We start from the raw sequence: 18,805 nt of genomic DNA on the forward strand, positions 1-18,805 counted from the left end.
TCTTTACACTAATTGATTTGTCTCATTATTCTGAACATAAAAGTATTACGGTAAGATTATTGACAACTAAATATTTTACGAGATATTTTATTTTTTATATCAAAATATGTCAGAATAAAATATAAAATAACTCAAAAAGTACTTAATGAAAAAAATACTTTATTATAGTGTTTTGGAAAGCTCTCGACATAATCTATAAGAATATGCAATAAAAAATGGGGGGTTCCATTTAAGAAAATATTGATCACATTGACTTGGCCTTGAAAAGGTTACTCAAGGTCAGTCCATATTTTCATCATGTGTCCTTCTCTGAACCCTACAACTTTTGTATAAAACATTTTTTTCCATTTTGCTTACTTTACGAGATATTTGCGTGCGTTGATTAAAATGACTCACCCTGTATATCTGTATAGGTACAATATAACACAAGAGCTTACGATGTATGACGTTATATCACATAAAAATTTATTAACAACTTTGAAATAATAAACCATTTCGTATATATCGACAATATGTATATAGAGAGTGACGCGTGGATGGTTCGCATGTATTTTTATTTTATTTTTTCAAATGTTTGATTAATTGAACAATAGAGATTATAACTCGACGATACCGATACTGATACATACATCGCATGCGACTCGCATAAATACATACATCTCGGGAAGGTCCGTTTACATCAAAATCGCGTTAATCGAATTTTACTTTCCCGCAGATATTACGGATTACAGGCAGGGATATTCTAATCGAGAAATTCAATTAGCATTTCTGCGTGTGTATCAAATCGCGTTACGGCAACTGCCAACTTGCGTAATACGGTTTACTCTCTCTCTCTCTCTCTATTTTGTCGATCGCGCATAATTACGCCTCATGTAAATCGGGTTTGCGTGCTGACGACTAAATACGACGTGGTTTCTTTTCCGAGACTAATCTCCTTTGTATGAAATATATGCGAAATATATACACAACTATCTTACAACTTAATTCCTTAGCGAAAAACATTGCTCGCAAAACTCGGACTTTAATCAGCGTCGTGGAAAGCCATTCTTTTATTGATAAAACTAATAATTGTCTGAAAGGAGAGATAGAGAATTTCTTGAACGGGAAATTTTTGTTTCTCTGTTATTTAGACGGTGGCTTATTTTTTTACGACGGAAAAAAGCTAGAATAATTTCATAAATGGAGGTCAGAACGTTTGCGTTCGCGGAAGTCAATCTGCATTTCGAGCATAAACATCCGGGATTTGTGCGCATTGGTTACACTATTTGCATGACTCCGAAATTGATGTAATGAAAACCTTTCCGGTTGCGCGTAATGGTATACCTGATAACAGGCGTTATCGAACAGGAAAAAGTAATGTTTCCCTGGAAGGCAAATGCGCTCTCATAACTTGTCCATATGATGTATCACGCTCGCTATATCGCGAGTTTTATATAACACACGCATAATACACGCGTACATATAAAGTGCGTATGCGTATAATGATTTATGTAAAAATTTATTTTCCGGTCTTTTTAATTTTATATTCTCGTTCCTCGTGAAAATGACGAAAGCTTCAATTCGAGATGTTAATTATTTTTTTACATTACATTATAACTAGCTTCTATTACTTTCTCTCTTTTCTTTTGATTCTAACATTTCTATTTACGCGCTAGATTTCTCGTGAATTATTAAACGGACGATAACATATACGAACAAAAGATGGTTGATACATATTCAGCAAGATTATTTCCACGAGTGAGTTCAAGACTGTTCTTCTTCTTATATCCATGAATTTTATATATTTATAATGCAAGACGGATAAATATTTATTCAACCACAGCCCCTTGTGATAGCATGCCGTTCGAGAAACTGCGGGTGTTTAAATTATTTCAAGGATAGAACCTATGAATTTATCGACTGCACACAGTTTTCTTGCGCGATGGAACATTCTCCCGATCTCGCCACTTTTCCTTTTTCCGCTCGACAGAATCCGCTCGCGACATTTCAGTCGCTAAACGCAACGTGTTGAAGAGGCACGACACTTTGTAGAAAAAACGGGTTACGCTCCCTTTCTTCTGTAGTCGTCCATAAATAGAGATGAAAATAGAAAAAAAATTTCACGGAAGGAAGAAAAATCCGGTAGCGATTCACGCACCAGATTCGTCTCTCGGTAATTAGTCGTTTGGTCGAACTTGACGTTACGGAAGAAGCGAGAGCTCTCTCTCCCGCGTCTCTAAAGAATTCTCATTTATTGATGCCAAGTCGGAACAAACCAGGAAGAATTTCATCTGCGCTAAATCAGCTTAACGATGTCTATAATTAGCTCCTTTATGAGAACTAATTTGAATTCAGCAATTAATAGCGAAATTGCTTTCGGTTCCGGACGTACTTCTATGTATGCACTTTGAGTAAGCAAGCATGAATAGGATTTATCTCGATATTCCATTGTTTCAAGGATATAATTATTCACGTGTAGGATATATAATTAGGCGCATTATTAATTAAATAAATTATACTGTATATTAAATGAATATTTAAAGATAACTATATGAAGGCAAAAATATAAAAATTTTAGACACTCGTTAATTTATGTGAATGCAAATATCTGTATCTCGAAATTCTTAATTTTTCTCCTAAGACGAGAGAGAGAGAGAGAGAGAGAGAGAGAGTTTCTTAGTTTAAATCAATTTTTTTCTTCGAATATACAATCCAGCGAAGAGCGAGGAAAATATTGATTTAGGGAAGATATGTTGTTTAATGAGCGCGCAAAATTTCTCGTTTGAACGGTAAACATTTCCCTCATTGCACGCCGGAATTGTCTTCCGTTTCTTACGTTGTCGCAGATCGACGAACCGCTTTCGGCGCAGCAGCGCGGAAAATAGACTACGTCCGATCGCGATCGTTCTTTCGGCATTCACGATTTGCTCGCGACCTCTCTCGCAGAAAGAATCGGTAAAGCGGCCACGAGCACAGGCGCGATACAGTCGACTCTTTTACTCCGCGTGATTTTTCGCCCGACACGCGCGGGCGCGCTCTGAAATGTTGAAAAAAAATATTCTCTCGACGCGTGTTCGCGAGTTGAGATGATATCTTATTGTTAGCTATTTCGGTTGCGTGCATAGTAATTTCCTCTCCGTTTGTCGCGTGAAATATATATATACGCCACCGAGGCAATACACGGCTGAGCACACGTTGACAGCCTTTTTATAACGAGTACGTTCGTGAGAGACGCTGAAGATATAAGTGGAAATATGACGTTTGAGGGAGATAACATTCTAGTTTTGTGTGACGTTGGCCGAAACACTAGTTGGAAATTTTAATAGAGTCGACTGGCGACGACATATAAAGAGAAAGGGAGAGAGAGAGAGAGAGAGAGAGAGAGAGAGAGAGAGAGAGAGAGAGAGAGCTCGATAGGAATACGGGAGAGAGAAAGAAGTGGAATTCTTTTCCTTGGATTCGGATTACTTTTATTAATCTGTGAAGGCCAGGAAATAAATTGCTTATCAAAATTGCAAGCCAAAGCATGGGTGCTGCTACTGTATGTTTATATCGCTGTTTACATCAATATAATTTACATTTTGTAATTAGATATATATTACTTGTCTTTCTTAAAAAAAAAAAAAGATAAATTAGAACTTACTGTAATGTATAACTTTTTTTTAATTTTGCATTGATCTATATTTGATGAGTAATTTTTAATTTCTTTTTGGAAAGAACTAAGGATTAATGATTTATTATATTTTAATGAAAAAAATCAGAATTGTATTTATTATTCGTTTTAATTATATATTAAATCTCTCTCTTTCTCCTCTTTTTTTGTTATATTTACTCTTCCCGAACAGAATTAATCCAGATGTGATAATCGATTTTTATAATATTTGTAATTGCATTATAATATTTGTGTTATATTTGTATTAGTATATTTATATTTTATAATATATTAATTATATATATTACATAATTATCCAGGCGATCCAAATAATAGGCAATTCTCATAATATCGTACTCCTATATCAATTATTAGATTATTACTAACTAACATTCAATATTAAACACTACGTTATTGATTTGGTAAATAAAAATGAGGTTTGTATGGTATGTATATACCTCTACTTACAATAATGATCGTCGATAATGTGTTATTATATTTCGCGCATAATGACGGGAACGATAACGGGACGGGACATTCACCGAATAATTCCGATATCGAGCGGGATATTCGCGAGAGCAAAAAGCGTGCACGTTGCGAGGCTATGGAAAAACGCGATGACGGGGGACGAGGGGGAGAGCACGTCTAATTTATGTGTCGCAATGCAAACGTTTCTCGGCTTGTTGCTTCAATCGGAAAGCGAGGAGCGAGGGGGGCTAGGGAGAGTGAGACAGAGAGAGAGAAAGGGGAGAAAGAGAGGAAGGATATACTTGGCGAGAGAGCTCTCCTGAGTTTCTTAATCCGGTATCCGCGATAATCCGCGAGCCCGATAATTCCAGCGTGTATCGGCTGGTAGTTCCTTCCTTTTGCAAGCGCGTCACGGCTCCTTCCACCTCCTCTCCCCCTCGTCGCCCCCCTTTTCGCGACCGCGCTCGAACGGGACCCGGAGACACGCCATCGCCAGGTGAAAACGGTTTCGCCCCGGCAAAAACTATTCGCTCTTACGTAAGCATCGCGGCTGCATATATGCATCTGCTGAAAGGTACTTGCGGCGCACTTGCACGCGCGAGACGAGCGGAGCGGATCGCACGCGAGCTGTTACTCTCGTGCTGCTATGCATCGTATCTCTCATCGTATCTCTCTCTTCGCGATTTTTCCCGTCGGCGATCGATTTCTAATACGGAATCGTAGAATATGTTTACCGTAGATAATATGCACATTCCCCCATGTACTTTGTGCTCGGCTACAAGGCCCAAGGTCCGGAAGAAACGTCTCAACGTTATTATTTCGTCACGGTTTCTTTTGCCACGAGTCGTGCCGCTTATTATTCCCGTTCTCTCGATATGTACCTTTTACACGAGACTTGGTCTTCTCTTGGCGCGCCTTCGGAGCCAACGGATACACGGTTTACTTATCGTTTTAGACTGTGTTACGCTACAACCGTAACGCGGGCTTGTCGGTCAAGGATCCCGTGATTTATCGCCGCGCGAAGAAGGTATATACTTGCTGTTTCACATATACTACGCTGCACTACTTTCTATTAATTTTTTCACGGATACTCCGCTTACAATGCATTCCTCGACAGTTCCACTTTAGATGTGTGGACGTAGTCTAAATTTATTCCATTCCACCGAAATATCTCTTTACATGTCTCCGCATATTTTATCTCGCACTGCGCGTCAATCGCCGACGTCGACGTTAATATGCGTTAGAAATGAGCCGCATGTGAGACAGGCTTGCAATTTGTATTCGTCTAGGAAGTTAGGAAACACAAACCTGGCATGTAACGCGCGCGTTAGCGAGCGGAACGTAGTTATATATATATCGGGGCTACTTAAATATTATTTATAAGGCGTGAATAAATAATGTGAATCCGCGCCGGCGGGATAATAGTATATTTATAACGCTACCGCAATAACGTATCCGTCGATCGTATACGTGGAATATATAACGGATACAATTCAGTGGAATTATATTAATCAGACTTAAATTAGAGAGAGTGACAATTTGAGATGCAAAATTTTTTGCGTCGAATATTTCAAACGCATTTTGTGGGCACGTATATAAAAGGACTGCTAATTAAGCCGAATATTTGGAATTAAGTCGCGGATAATGCAAATAATTTTGAGAATATCATTCCGATGACGTCCAATGGTTACATTATTTACAATTCCTCTTGAATATTCGGACGCGAGTTATTGGACATGGCATCTGGAAGATGTACACCAGCACGGTGGATATTAAAACGGCGCGAATATTTTATATATTCAAGATCAAAAATCTAATTATTAAAATGAAGCGAAGAGCGGGAGAAAAGCTGCCTCTCTTTTTCGCTCGCATCGGTTCCGCGAATGGCTGGGAGCGATCTATATATTTTTTTGAGACAATATTTAGCGCGTTTCGGCGCTGAACGCGTCGCAGATGCAGAATGATGCGCGTTTATTCCGCTCGGCTACCATTTTATTTTCTGGCCGTGCAGGCAGCCGTGTTTGATCGGCGAAAAATGCAGGGTAGAAGTCGCGCCTCTATCCGGGAAGCGGGAGGAGGAAACATGGGCGATCTAGCTGCCTGTTATTGCCGTGAAAAATTGCGAACTTGGGGAGAGGACGTTTGCAGACGCGGGGAATCTCTCTCGCAGATATACGCGGAGCCTATACGTATTTATTACGCTACGTGTTACGCTATGCGCGCGTATCATGAATATATCACTGGCGAATCGCGTTAGAGCTTCTACGTGTGTGCACGGATAAACAATTCACGTGCACTTTATTCCGAACCCCGAATTAAAATGCGAAAACGAATTCGTTTCCTTCGCTCCTCTCTTTTACCGAAATCTCGCCATTTCTTTCGATCTCTCGATCCAACGATTAATTTACCATTTAGTCCCCTCCATCTCTCTCCTTCCCGCTCCGTCTTCGCGTATTATAACGAGTCGAAATGTATAAACAAAATGCACGTCGAGTGTGCAAGCGTTCGCGCATGGACGATCGCGTCGTCCGGTACGAATTATTCCGAGATGCAAAGAGCGTATAAAATTCGTTGAGCCGTTTAAATCACATTATGCGCCGTCCTCCGCATCGCTATGCAATCGCGCGAGCGATCCGTCCTCCATCCGCTATCTCTCTCTTTTTCTCTCTGTCTCTCTCTCTCCCTCGGTCTCCCAACAAATATTGTCACCTTCGAGAATTTATATCTCTCGACGGCTGGGACAGGAACGTATGGAATAATGGAACGTAGCGCGTCGCCGGTATAATGACACGACGGTCGAGAGGGTGGGTTCCGAGGGAGGAGGGAGGGAGGGGTCCGGTAATTAAATTAATGACGTAATAATCACGCGCCTCGCGACCGAATAAATAATGGTCTATATTAATATCGCATCTGAACGGGATGTGTGCGGTTCGTAGGAACGATCATGCGCATCGAATCGCATTTTGCGCCTGTGAGAGCGTCGGGATCCTGTAAACGACAAATAACAATTGCCACCGTCGGATGACGACGATTCGCGATAACTGTATTTGGCCGTGGTAAACATGTAAACGCCACTGCCGAGAGGTTTACAGTGTTTTTCCGTTTCGCCCGAACGGAGGTGAAATTCGTATAGCGTGGAGGATGTCAAGCACCCCCTTGAATTGTCGATCCCCCCGGACGCACACGCGTTTATATGAATCCATGTGCCATTTCCAATTATTTTTTAATTATCGTTGTAATAGCTCGTTAAATTTCCGCGAGTAATTCGTGAAAATACTATATTTATCGTTACCGTTGCTACAGCGGTACCGATTACGCGCGGAAATATTTTTCTCGGCTCTCTTTTCGTTAATTCATTATTCCTGGTTATGTAGTTTATAGTATAAAATGTTGCGAAACGTTCTACACAGTGATTATTTCATTTGTTAATGTTACGTCGAATACATTTATTCATATATACTTTTTCACCCGGGACTCCTATTACATTTTTTATTGGACAGAGAACGCGTATAATATTTTTCCCCGTCGTTTTACAAAATGTTGGATAAACGGTGTGCGAAAAACGTTCGTTTTTCTGACGTATTTTTAGAATTTAGATCCCGCGCATACAAAATTATATTTACGGACCCGCGTAAATAGCCACGCGCGTCGACTATTATTCAATTTATTACGATCGGTGTTTCGTCTCGATCTCGCTAATCCGTCTTTTTCATCTTTCTCGGGAGATCTCGAGAACGATAATAGACGCTTATTTTTCAGATTGTTACAAGTGCACCTTCATCATTCTCCGCGCGTCGACGGAATAATAAACTTTTATCTTGATTCGACGCGCGAGATTCCGTCCCCCTCCTCCGTTTTGATCGCCTCGTGTATAATTTAATATTTTTAGCTCCGAAAGGCGCGCTGCAACACAAGTCTTTCCAATTACTTCAATTACTCTTACGTGTTGCGTCGCCGTTGTACGATATATTCGTATCACAACTCTGTTCGCTTTATCGCGTTCCGCTCAAGCCCTAATGATAATGACAAAACCCATTTTCTTTCGTTTCCAGTCGACTCAACCCTTTTGCCGCCCTCGCCGACTTCTGCTTCGAGCATTACGCCATTATAATTATTCCGCGAATTTCTTTCTTCCGACCGGGCATTGACGGAATAATTAATAAGCATCACGCTAATTACTCAGCGACTCGGGGTATTATTAATATTTTCTCCTCACCTCCGCGCGAGTAATACACCCCCAGCCGCACCCGACGTGACGATTAATCATTCCACACACAGGTAAGTTCTCACACATTTATTTCTGCGTCTGCACGTCTCTCTATTAGACGGCGCGCATTTAGTCGAAAGAAGAGAAAGAAACTCTGTATACCGTATATGTACCGTAGTGTCGCATCTCTAATTAGAGACAGAGATCATAATAATACCTACGAGAAATGAAGAGACTTTGTACGCTCGTTATATCTTTACATCCGCGTTTTTTTTCCGCAGCCAAACATATATATACATATATACATATTTATTTTTTTTTTACTTACAATGCCAGCTGAAATACACAGGAAGGCGATCGATATCGCGAACGAAGCACTCTCGGTCGCGCGACCAGATAACCCCCCTTCCCACCCTCCTTCCCTCCCTCCCCCCGTTCGAGAGTCACTGAAAAATTCCATCTTCCCGCGCGGATATCCCGGGTGTCCTATACCCGGGAATAATCACCCGAAAGGGAGGTAAAGAAAATTAGTTTCGATCGCCCGATCCCGCGAGTTCCCGCGTATCGTCTCTGCCCTCCGATCGGTGAATTTCCGGGTCCGGGATTTACGCGACCCGGGTTTTTTTATCAAGCGCGTACTAAAATATTCAATTATGTGCTCCCTTTTTTTTTTTCTCTCTTCTTCCTCCTCTTCTTTTACGAGGAGACTCAGTGGCGGTTCGCCGATTGAATGTAAAATGTCAAAAGTCGAATATTTCGCTATGTCGGGCGAGTTACGTACTATTAATTCGACGTTCTCATGAAACAACTTCGCGAGTCTTCGAGTTTATACATTGTTGCTCTTTTATAAAGTGAAACACCCCAATTTCAGAACTAATTGTATAGAAAATTAGTCGAATGAAAATTAGCGACGAAGAGTAGTAAAGTATTAATACGATCGATGTTATCGAGAGAAACATTTGCTCGAAGAGTTACGTCAAATATACCACACGCATTAAATATAATTACAATAATTCCACTATATAGAGTGTCTTAAATCTATCACATAATGTTTTTTTAACAGTAGACTCTCCGACTAATTTAAAGTCGAGCTTCCTTAGCGAAAATGTCAAGGGAAAAGATAATTTGTTGCAAGTTTCCAATTTTTTCCATCATATATTTTTGTAATTAAGTCTCAAATTAAAATTCTATTAAAGTAAACTCTATTTGAAATTGACTGAAGAATGTAGTTTCGTCAACCTTTCAACTCTACAAAGTTTCGCTCTACAAAGCTCGCGAAAAGCAATTCTTTTTTATTCTTTTATTCGTAACTCGATAAGAAAAAATCGTCACCGAACTAAGTAGAAAATCTGCCATCAAAAGAACATTCGACAGACATCGATTTGAGACATTCTTTGTAATGTATCGATGTGATTAATTTTTTACGTCCGGTATCAGTTATTTCTCTATTCTTCTGGTAAATTACGTATATTCCTGATAAAACAATATTTTATTAAGTATATAGCGATATTATATATGAGTACAGATATATCGCATGTCGATTGACCTGTTTCGTGATAGTACGTGAGTAAATTGGTTTATATTGTTGTCGAAGTTCTATTCGCTACATTGAGAGCGTCGCAACTAGTACAAATAACTATTTTATTCAGTATTGTTCCCGAGTTATTAATACTCCATTATATTGAATTACGCGCCCTATGCGGTATTTTTTCTCTCCTCGATTCGCATTTCTCGTTTTTACAATTTTTTTTTTTTCATTATCTAGAAAATGGGTTATGAGCGGCATTTCGACACGGTCGCGTACAGTCATGGCTATCATTGCGAAGGTTATGCATTATATTTTATTATTTCCACCTTACGGTTCGTCGACTTGCGCGCGTAATAGCAATATTTACGTACCGTCTGACTTCCGCCGAATTGCCTTTGTTTGTTTCCCAAAATCGACAGCTTAACGCTTATAAAATAACGATTGCCAAAACAATATTTGTTGTTTACACACATTTTCGCGCGATAACATGCCCACCCGTTACTCCAATAATAAGGCTAATGTGATTATTATCTTGTTCTTAAATCGACACTCAAACCGGTTACTCGAGGTATGCAAGGTGCTCGCAAGGATACATTCCAATTACGTCGATCAATTTCACCCATTCATTAGAAAATCACTGACCGTTAGTTTCTGCAACTCTTCCTCTCGGTACAATAAGTACCCATTAGATTCTTATGCTTAATTGAACGTTCTTCGGATGATAGTTTCGCCTCGGTTTTACGAGCAATAATTTCCACACGATAGTTTTATAAAAGATTCATGTACTCTATGCATAATTTCAATATACATATGCTAAATTATCATCATTAAATAATCTTTTCTATACTTTTCGAAAAAAAAAAGTATTATAACGCACCAAACAGGAAAAGTTTTTTAATTAGATTAGGAAATTTTTCTAGAATCGTTTTTATCGCGATTTAGCTTCGATTTAGCAAAATGTGAATATCTTTGGAAAATATCATATTTCTAGTACAGATTCTTGCATAAGTACATTTTGTAATTTACATTTTAATTGCTCTGGAATAAAAGTAGAGATCGGTAAATAAAACTTTAAGTCCGTTTACTCACCGCCCACAATGACGAAGTCGTAATAGTATTCAGGCGGATCCGTTGGCTTTATACGCTCGCATGATTGAGATATACTTTCTTGAGACCGTACAAGTACGTCCAAGAGCGTCATAAAGGTCAAGTACTGCGATCCTGGACAGGCCTGGGCAAGGCTCGGCCCGAGATAGGGCACCGGGCAGGTTGGACCGATCGTCAGATTGTACGACATTCTGTGAACATCGAAATGCGATATAATCGCATTTTCATTAATTTACGATGGATGCCTATAAAATCGCGCGTTCTCTCATCTGTCTTCTCACATGTGTTTGTTAAAAGATAGTTGTCGCTATTGTTGTACCAGTTGGCCACTCTTGCATGTGACGAAATATCGTTTCTGTCACGAGTATTGCTCTCTAAACGCTATTGTCCGTGGTTTATCGTCGGTTTATCTGTCGGTCGTAAAAGGCGTCAACGAGAGCTTAACGATCGTAAATTGATTGCGATATTTGGTAAATTTTAGCAGTTTAAAAGCGCAATTTGACGCGGACGACGAAGCCACGAATCTACGTGTAGCACGAGAACGCGCAATTCCACGACTATCGAGCAAAATTATATTTAATGGCGTTCCCCCTCGCCGCTTCGGTATTCGCGTTTCGTGCAGTCTCTCTAGTTAGGTTTTTTTTTTACCACTGGTTAATGTCCGTATCTCCAGTGCCGGTTAATCGAAGTCAGGGACGTATCCAACTTATCTAGCGTAAAAGCGTCGATTTTCCCGCGCGAGGCACTTGCGAGATCTTTATTTGATTAGGACAAGCATTTGTATAACGGAAAAATATAAATCTTTCATATTTATTTATTTATTTATTTTTTGATGTTTATGTTTACATATCATAAGTTTTTTTCGCGGCGGCATTCGCAGCTGAAAAGTGCGCACATTTAACACAAATAAATAAATATTCGCTTTAATTAGCGGGATGAGTTAATAGGGTATTGTAATTAACCAAGCGTATTAATTAATTCATCCATAATTAACACGGTTACCTTTCCGTGTCTACCATTATTAATGCGCCCGCGCGCGCACGCATTTAGCGCCCGGAGGAACAAAGTACGAGCCACAAAGAGTCGGCGCGAGCTAGCAAAGTGCAATGATTATCACAATCAATTTGCATAATTCCTCCTTCGTGGCACCGTACCGAAAATCGCGTTATTACTTCCCCCCTTCCGCCGGAAAGGGATATCTCGAAAATCGTGCTCGACGTTAATTAACGCGCGCTAATTTCGAAACATCGGTATCCCTCGGGTCACGTGAATCACGCGAATGACACGAGAGAGAAAGAGAGAGAAAGATCGCGTTTTATATCTATCATTTATAATATACGCGCTCAAACTGCGTTGAACGTATATTGCAATACGGCCGATGCGATTTATTGCAACGATCTGTAACGCGAGATTGTGCAAAAAAAAAAAAAAAAAAAAAAAAAAAGCTGGAAAGAACGCACCCGTGCAGAAACGAAATGAAAAAAAAAATCGTTAAACTCTTTGAAACTTCTTTCGCATAAACGGTATTTCATTTCCAATCGGAAACGGGAGAGTTCGATGATAACCGAATCGTAGAATTCTGCATATCACAATGTCGCGGTATATTGTTGTCAAGAAGTACTATATTGACGAGTTTATTAGCGCGAAAAAGTTGGAGAATCGAAATAAAAGATTTCGTGCAATAATACCAACATTGTATTACACTCGACGTAAGAGTCGACACGGCTTCCCTCGTGATGGATTTCTTATCGATGTTGCACTTCGATACGACGCGTGACCCCGGTAAATACTTTGCACGTGCAGCGCGGCAGCAAAACGGGCAAAGTATAACTGTAAGACCTCTCACCGTAGAACGCCACTTTATAATTCATCTCCCACTCTGGGCTGGCTTCTATTCCCCGGCGCTTGTAGGTGCCCACCTAGATTACGCCGATGAATCCGAACGATCGTAAATTCTTCTTGTCGATGATGTTCTCGCGCTAATCGTCATGGAGATAAGGAACATGCCGCGTAATCTTTTTTCCCGAAACGGAGCTGCAGCGGGTTTCGGTATTTCCATCGACCAACGATCGATGACGATATGGCTTCAAAATAAAATAAAAGCTACGACGATAATAAATATATAATATACCCTCCTTTTCTTTTCTAGAGAAATATTGAGAAAATTACCTTTTAGATTCAAGTTTTTCAATTTTAAAAAAGAATCGTTTTCTTAAATTCTGACAAAAGTATTCATAATTATCGCTTGCGAAATGAACGTTATTTTCATATTAAAGGTATATGGGAAAGGATATTTTGCGGGATTTTAAGATTTTCAATATTGCGAGTTTCTAGCAGAAAATGAAACCGAAATAAAAGCTTTACGCGCTAAAGTTCTCACTTATTAAACTTCGAGTAAAAGTTTGCAGGCGATAAAGAATATATCAAATATCGTAAACGACAAGAATAAGAAGGATAATATGATATGTGAAAATTTATGCAATTTGATGTAAAGATTTGATTGATTTATTCATAAGTAGGTCATCTCTTGTTTCATAATCAAACATGTCGTTTTATCTCGTGCATATCGATTGTAGTATCGTTCATCGCAACCGTTTAGTTATCTCGATGCGACGCGGTGAATTTAGTGGAACAATTCGATCTTTGTATCAGGATTATTAACGCATTGTACGCGAGATATTCGTTGCCGGTAATACGCGAAACGCGCTGGCTTGCTCGTCATAAAATATAATATGCTCGCACACAATCGCCCAAATACGATAATGACGGATGCAAAAGCGACGATGAAGGCGCGCTTTTAGTACGTCGATCTAACGCGAAATCGATGTTACGCTCGCACAGCTATATCGTATCCATACAAGCGGTATAAATCATAATTCTATGCGATCTGGGCGACAGTGTGAATAAGGAACGTCGCGTTATTTACGCATATATACACACGTCGCGTTCATTTACTCACGAAGTCACCGAGCGTGAAGCGCCCGGTGTCAGCAAAATGCGGAACGACCATTTCTTCGTACACGCAATTGCAGCACGTGTAACACGTGCGTTACACGTGTGAATGATGACCCTTAAACACGCGTGCATATAAATCAAGGCTCTTTTAATTCCGCAAAACCATTTGTGTGCAATTAAAGCAACCGGCCCTTCGTTTCCGATTGACATGTTACAATTCTCACAGGTCACTTCGATAAGGGAGTGCGATTAGTCTCTACACACAGAAAGATATTATTCTATTGCTAAGTAAAATGATTATTCAGTTTACTTTACTTCTTTTAAGTAACAGTTATCTTTAACAAAGAATATTTTCTTAATAATAGTCTTAAAATAGACTTGTCACAAATTTTAGAAATACTCATTATCATGTACTCAAAATAAGTTAATATTTTCTTTTGAAGAATATTATAAAATTTTATCGAAGAAAAGTCAGATATGGTTAATTTAATGTAAGAAAATTTATTAGATCAGAAAAATTTAATGTATTTCTTTCAATTATATAATTTAATATTCTTGATTGAAGTATTAAATTTATTAGGATTCAGAATATATTTTGAATAAATTTGATGCTTATGATGAACTTATGATAGATTTGCGGATATATGAACTTTTGAAATACTTGAAACAAGTAATATTTACTTGTATATAGTACGTATTTTTCTGTGTGTAGAATCACGCAAATAAGACGGGAGTTACATGCATTAAATATATAGTACACAAACTGATCATCGTACTAAAATTGATATAAATAAAACATATCAATTTTTATTTGAATATTTCTTTGAGAATATATAATAATATATTTAACCATTTTTATCTTTTTTGTTTTGTCTATATATTTGTATATCTTTATAATCTATCTCTAATCTCAATGGTAGCTTTTATTGTCAATTGTGATTGCATGATGTAGCAATTATTATTGCGCATCATTAATTCTTGTTACGTGTGTCAGCGAATTATCTCTATATGAAATCCCTATGTATAGTATCATAGAGAAATATTTACAAAGGCAAAATACTTTGTAAATGATGCTGAATCAACTTGATTATTAGATAAGAGTTTTTATTGGCAATTAACGTCTCGTCACATACACATACACACGCCCACAATGTTAAAATATAAAATAGCACTAAAAATACATTCGAAAAACAGATAAATTTTATGTACATATCTAACATGTCATGTTGTATATATATGCAAAATCTTGATATGATGTGTATATTTAATTAGTCATTATAAGAAAATTATTAATACTCATCGAGTTCCTCTGGTTTGAAGATGTTGATTTTTGGCAAAAACAGAATTTCTATGCTCAGTTTCTGCGTCACAAAATTCGTTATTTCCTAAACAACAATAGCGAGTTCGATACACACATTATCAGAATTGTGATGAAATCTGTGCCTGCAAAAATCTCGCGCTATCGCCAACGGATATCCATTACCTTAATACACCGGATCAATTTGTCAAAATAATTTGATCTTTGCGGACAAATTATTACCAGCGGTATATGGCGAAAACGTCGGCGCGAAAAGTCGCGTCGCGTGCGCCATTAATGTCACAGTATAATAATATAATTATAGGTATAAACGAAAACGCATGCGCGCGCGCGTTGTCCCCCGCTGTTGATTACAATTTACACGTGCGTATCATGCGTGCTAAATGAGAACTCTTTCGTTCGTTTGCACAGCGGGATATGGCCATTACCGAAATTAGCGTTGCCGATTCGATTACATGTGATTATTATTACGTCATTCGTCGAATGAGAGCGTGCGCGATTATATGCGTTTGATGCATTCGTCGAGATCAAAGGCGTGTCGGCGAATCGTCGGTGTTTTCGCGATGCCTCTAATGGGAGATCATGGAATTTTATGATGCTGGCTCTCGTCGTCGAAAAACACGCATTACGCGATCGACAGCGATATTGGATTTTTCTGGGATAAATCAGTAAATATCCGAGTGGCGATGGGATTTCGCGGTTTGCAGAGTTAATAATCGTCGTTCGCGATATTAGAGAATGTTAAAAAAAATGAGACAGTTCGAGAATAAGATTAAAAGTTTCAAGTCTCACTGATTACTGATGTCTGTTTTTATACGTACAAAGTGGAAATTCTCTGCGCAATTATGAGAACTGGTTTAAGGAGGAACTGGACGGATCAACTACGTCAAAAGTTAATAAATCTAATACATTTCGAGATTCATAAATTTGACATTGCGTAAAAAACACACTTTGGCTTTTTAAAATATAAAACTAATAATTAATAATTAATTTATGAGTTAAAGTAAAGATTTGTTCTGTGGAATTAAAATTTTTATTTTCATGAAGTTTTGTGTTGTATAGTTAAAATCGTGATACAATTATTATAAAAAAGATAGTTTAATATAAAATAATATTTACGATTTTTAGAAAAATTATATTGTACAGATTAAATATTTATTTTAATTCACAAATTACTTATCAATTTTATATTTTAAAAGACTAAAAGTGCTTGGCGCAATGTCAAATTAGAATCCTCGTATTATTTAGTTTATTTCTGGTCAACTAAAAATACGCAAAGGGTACAAAGCTTAATATAAATTATTGAAGGAGCAACCTTATTGATACGTTATCAAATACCTTATCTTATTATATATATATACACACATATATATATAATTATTGATTTTCCAATACATGATTATCATATATGTTATTAAATTATATATATATAATTATTAAATTTCCAATACATGATTATCATAATGTTGTTAATTCTGATAATATCCTAGACTTTCTGCAGGAAAGAAAGGAAAGAAAGTGTATTAATAGCAAAACTTGCTTGAAAAACGGCACTATCTACCTACCTATAAACCGCAATTACACGTAATCGTGCGCGCTTTTACAATCACTATACTTCCACTACAAAGTCGCAAAATCGCATCGGGAAATCATACGCCTGTCGCAAAATTAGTCTCGCAATTTATGCATCTCGGATAGAATCGAGAAAAATCGCTCTGGCTGTTCAAGGCATTCCACAGCCAGAGTTCCGCAAATCTTTTAATACGTTCCGTATCACTGAGCGATTACACACCGTATCGATTCTCGTCGCCGATTTAGTGCAGCGAAATCGAAGGGGATACTTGCTAGATCGATTAGAGTCCTCTTTACGGAGATTAAAGTTTAACGATACGTGGGACGACACTCTTGAGGAAGGTTATTCCACGCGCGGTTTTTGCGGTCGATCCTCATTGTTTGAACGCGCGCGTGAAAATCATACATATTTCGCGGGGAAACTTGGTACGTTGACGAACAATGGGACTTCCGGCTTTTTTTTTACAGTTTGTCGCCGGACCGACCAAGGCCTCCGATAAATTTCAGCTTGTGCACCACCGAGACGGGGGAGGGCGATGAATGTAATATCGCATCCGCGTGCGCGTTCTCGTCGCGACAGAAGAATAAACAGACCCGCTTTCATTAACGTCGTCGTAATGCATTAAGTAGAACGGAGTTTCTCGCGTCGAGTTCTCACACGGTGTTTGAACAGGTCGTATGCAAAATTATAGGATGTGTGTAATTTCAACGATCTCTTGAAGGAAATTCTTATTCCTACGTATTCTCCCCGAGATATTTATGTTGATTTAGTTCTCATCAGAGACGTTATAATTGAAGAGAATTATCAGTTAACTGTATCTTTCAGACAGAAACATTTTGTTTTCACTTTTAATACGTCATATTGAAGATTGAATCCGGCGAACAACCCTGTCTTCGAAATATGTTTTATGCGCTGGATGATTTTTCGAAAGAAGGAAGAAGTATTTTATACATCGTTGTCAGATTTTAGCGCATATTTATTTTTATAAAAGAGAAAATAAGAAATAAAACCTTTTTTGTATTAATTTATTTTAATAATTCAATACATTGTCAAAGAATTGCTCTAAATGCGCAAATGTTAATCTTTCGAATAAAACAGGAATGTATAAAAACCTGGATGCTTTTGCAAAGCTCAATAGCTTTGTCACGATTTTCAATTTGCCTCACTACAGGTTTCATGAGCAGATGTCTACAGTCTCGTTTACGATTTTTGCGGAACAAGATCCAAGTTCGGCCTGACCGCTCCCACTTGATTCCCTTAGGCAACCACACGACGTGTTCGTGACAGTAATTTCCGCAACATCTTGCATCCTCGAGTTTTCTTTCAGGTCCGCACGAATCGCTTCTTTCTGGAAGCCACGAATTTAATCGAGCTGGACGGCCTCTCTTTAAGACGCTGTCCAAACCAGCAGACGGCATCCCTTAGAGTTCAGACGAAAAAGCACCTACGTTTTTTGCGAACAATTTCAGAGTTTCCCGGGGATTGGTGCGCGCACAAACTTCTATGTTCGTTTATCTTAATTCTGAGAATCGGCAAAATATCATTCCTTTGTTCCGGCGTTTGTTTGTTAAGAGATACGAGCATCATTTTCTCTTTCTCATTAACGCCAGATGTCTTTTGAATGTGTTTCCCGATGACGTTTCACCGTCGTCGTTTGCGCAATCTATTTTGTACGCGGTATTTTTTTTTCTTGTTTTTCACCCATTGTCTTTTCTCCTCGACAATTGATACACGAGTCAGCGTTTTGTTACGTGAAGATGCGTTTCGCGCGAATTAAACAACTCCGAAGAAATCGCGCGAATGATCGATTATCATCTCCAGCCGGAACAAGCCGATGACGAAACTCTAGTAAAATTTCCCGCCGTAAAACCGAGAAGAATGGGCCGTGATTTTATAAAACGCGTGTTACGTGATAGCGATGCGATGCCCCATCGTCACGATGACAAAATGCATATTACCCGGGCGAAATAAAGCCGAAACCGCGGCCATTCGCGTTCGTTAAGTGGACAATTGTTTGC

At 38.6% G+C, this 18,805-nt stretch overlaps 2 protein-coding genes across 4 annotated transcripts in view; one reads left to right on the forward strand and one right to left on the reverse strand.

The window, feature by feature from the left end:
* The window catches only part of LOC115239942, a 25,961-nt gene extending 14,452 nt beyond the window's left edge, over window positions 1–11,509 (reverse strand). The window contains exons 1-2 of the mRNA XM_029814818.1: window positions 11,223–11,509; window positions 10,924–11,132 (exon numbers count right to left, since the gene is read on the reverse strand). Of these exons, the coding sequence (XP_029670678.1) occupies window positions 10,924–11,131 (208 nt within the window). The 5' untranslated portion in view covers window position 11,132; window positions 11,223–11,509. The remainder of the gene's footprint in view (window positions 1–10,923; window positions 11,133–11,222) is intronic.
* LOC115239956 (nephrin-like) overlaps window positions 1–18,805 on the forward strand; it is a 379,693-nt gene that overhangs the window by 126,346 nt on the left and 234,542 nt on the right. The window lies entirely within an intron of this gene.

Source organism: Formica exsecta, unplaced genomic scaffold (genome assembly GCF_003651465.1).
Source record: "Formica exsecta isolate Colony F162 unplaced genomic scaffold, ASM365146v1 scaffold4, whole genome shotgun sequence".
In the NCBI taxonomy this organism is placed as follows: Eukaryota; Metazoa; Arthropoda; class Insecta; order Hymenoptera; family Formicidae; genus Formica; species Formica exsecta.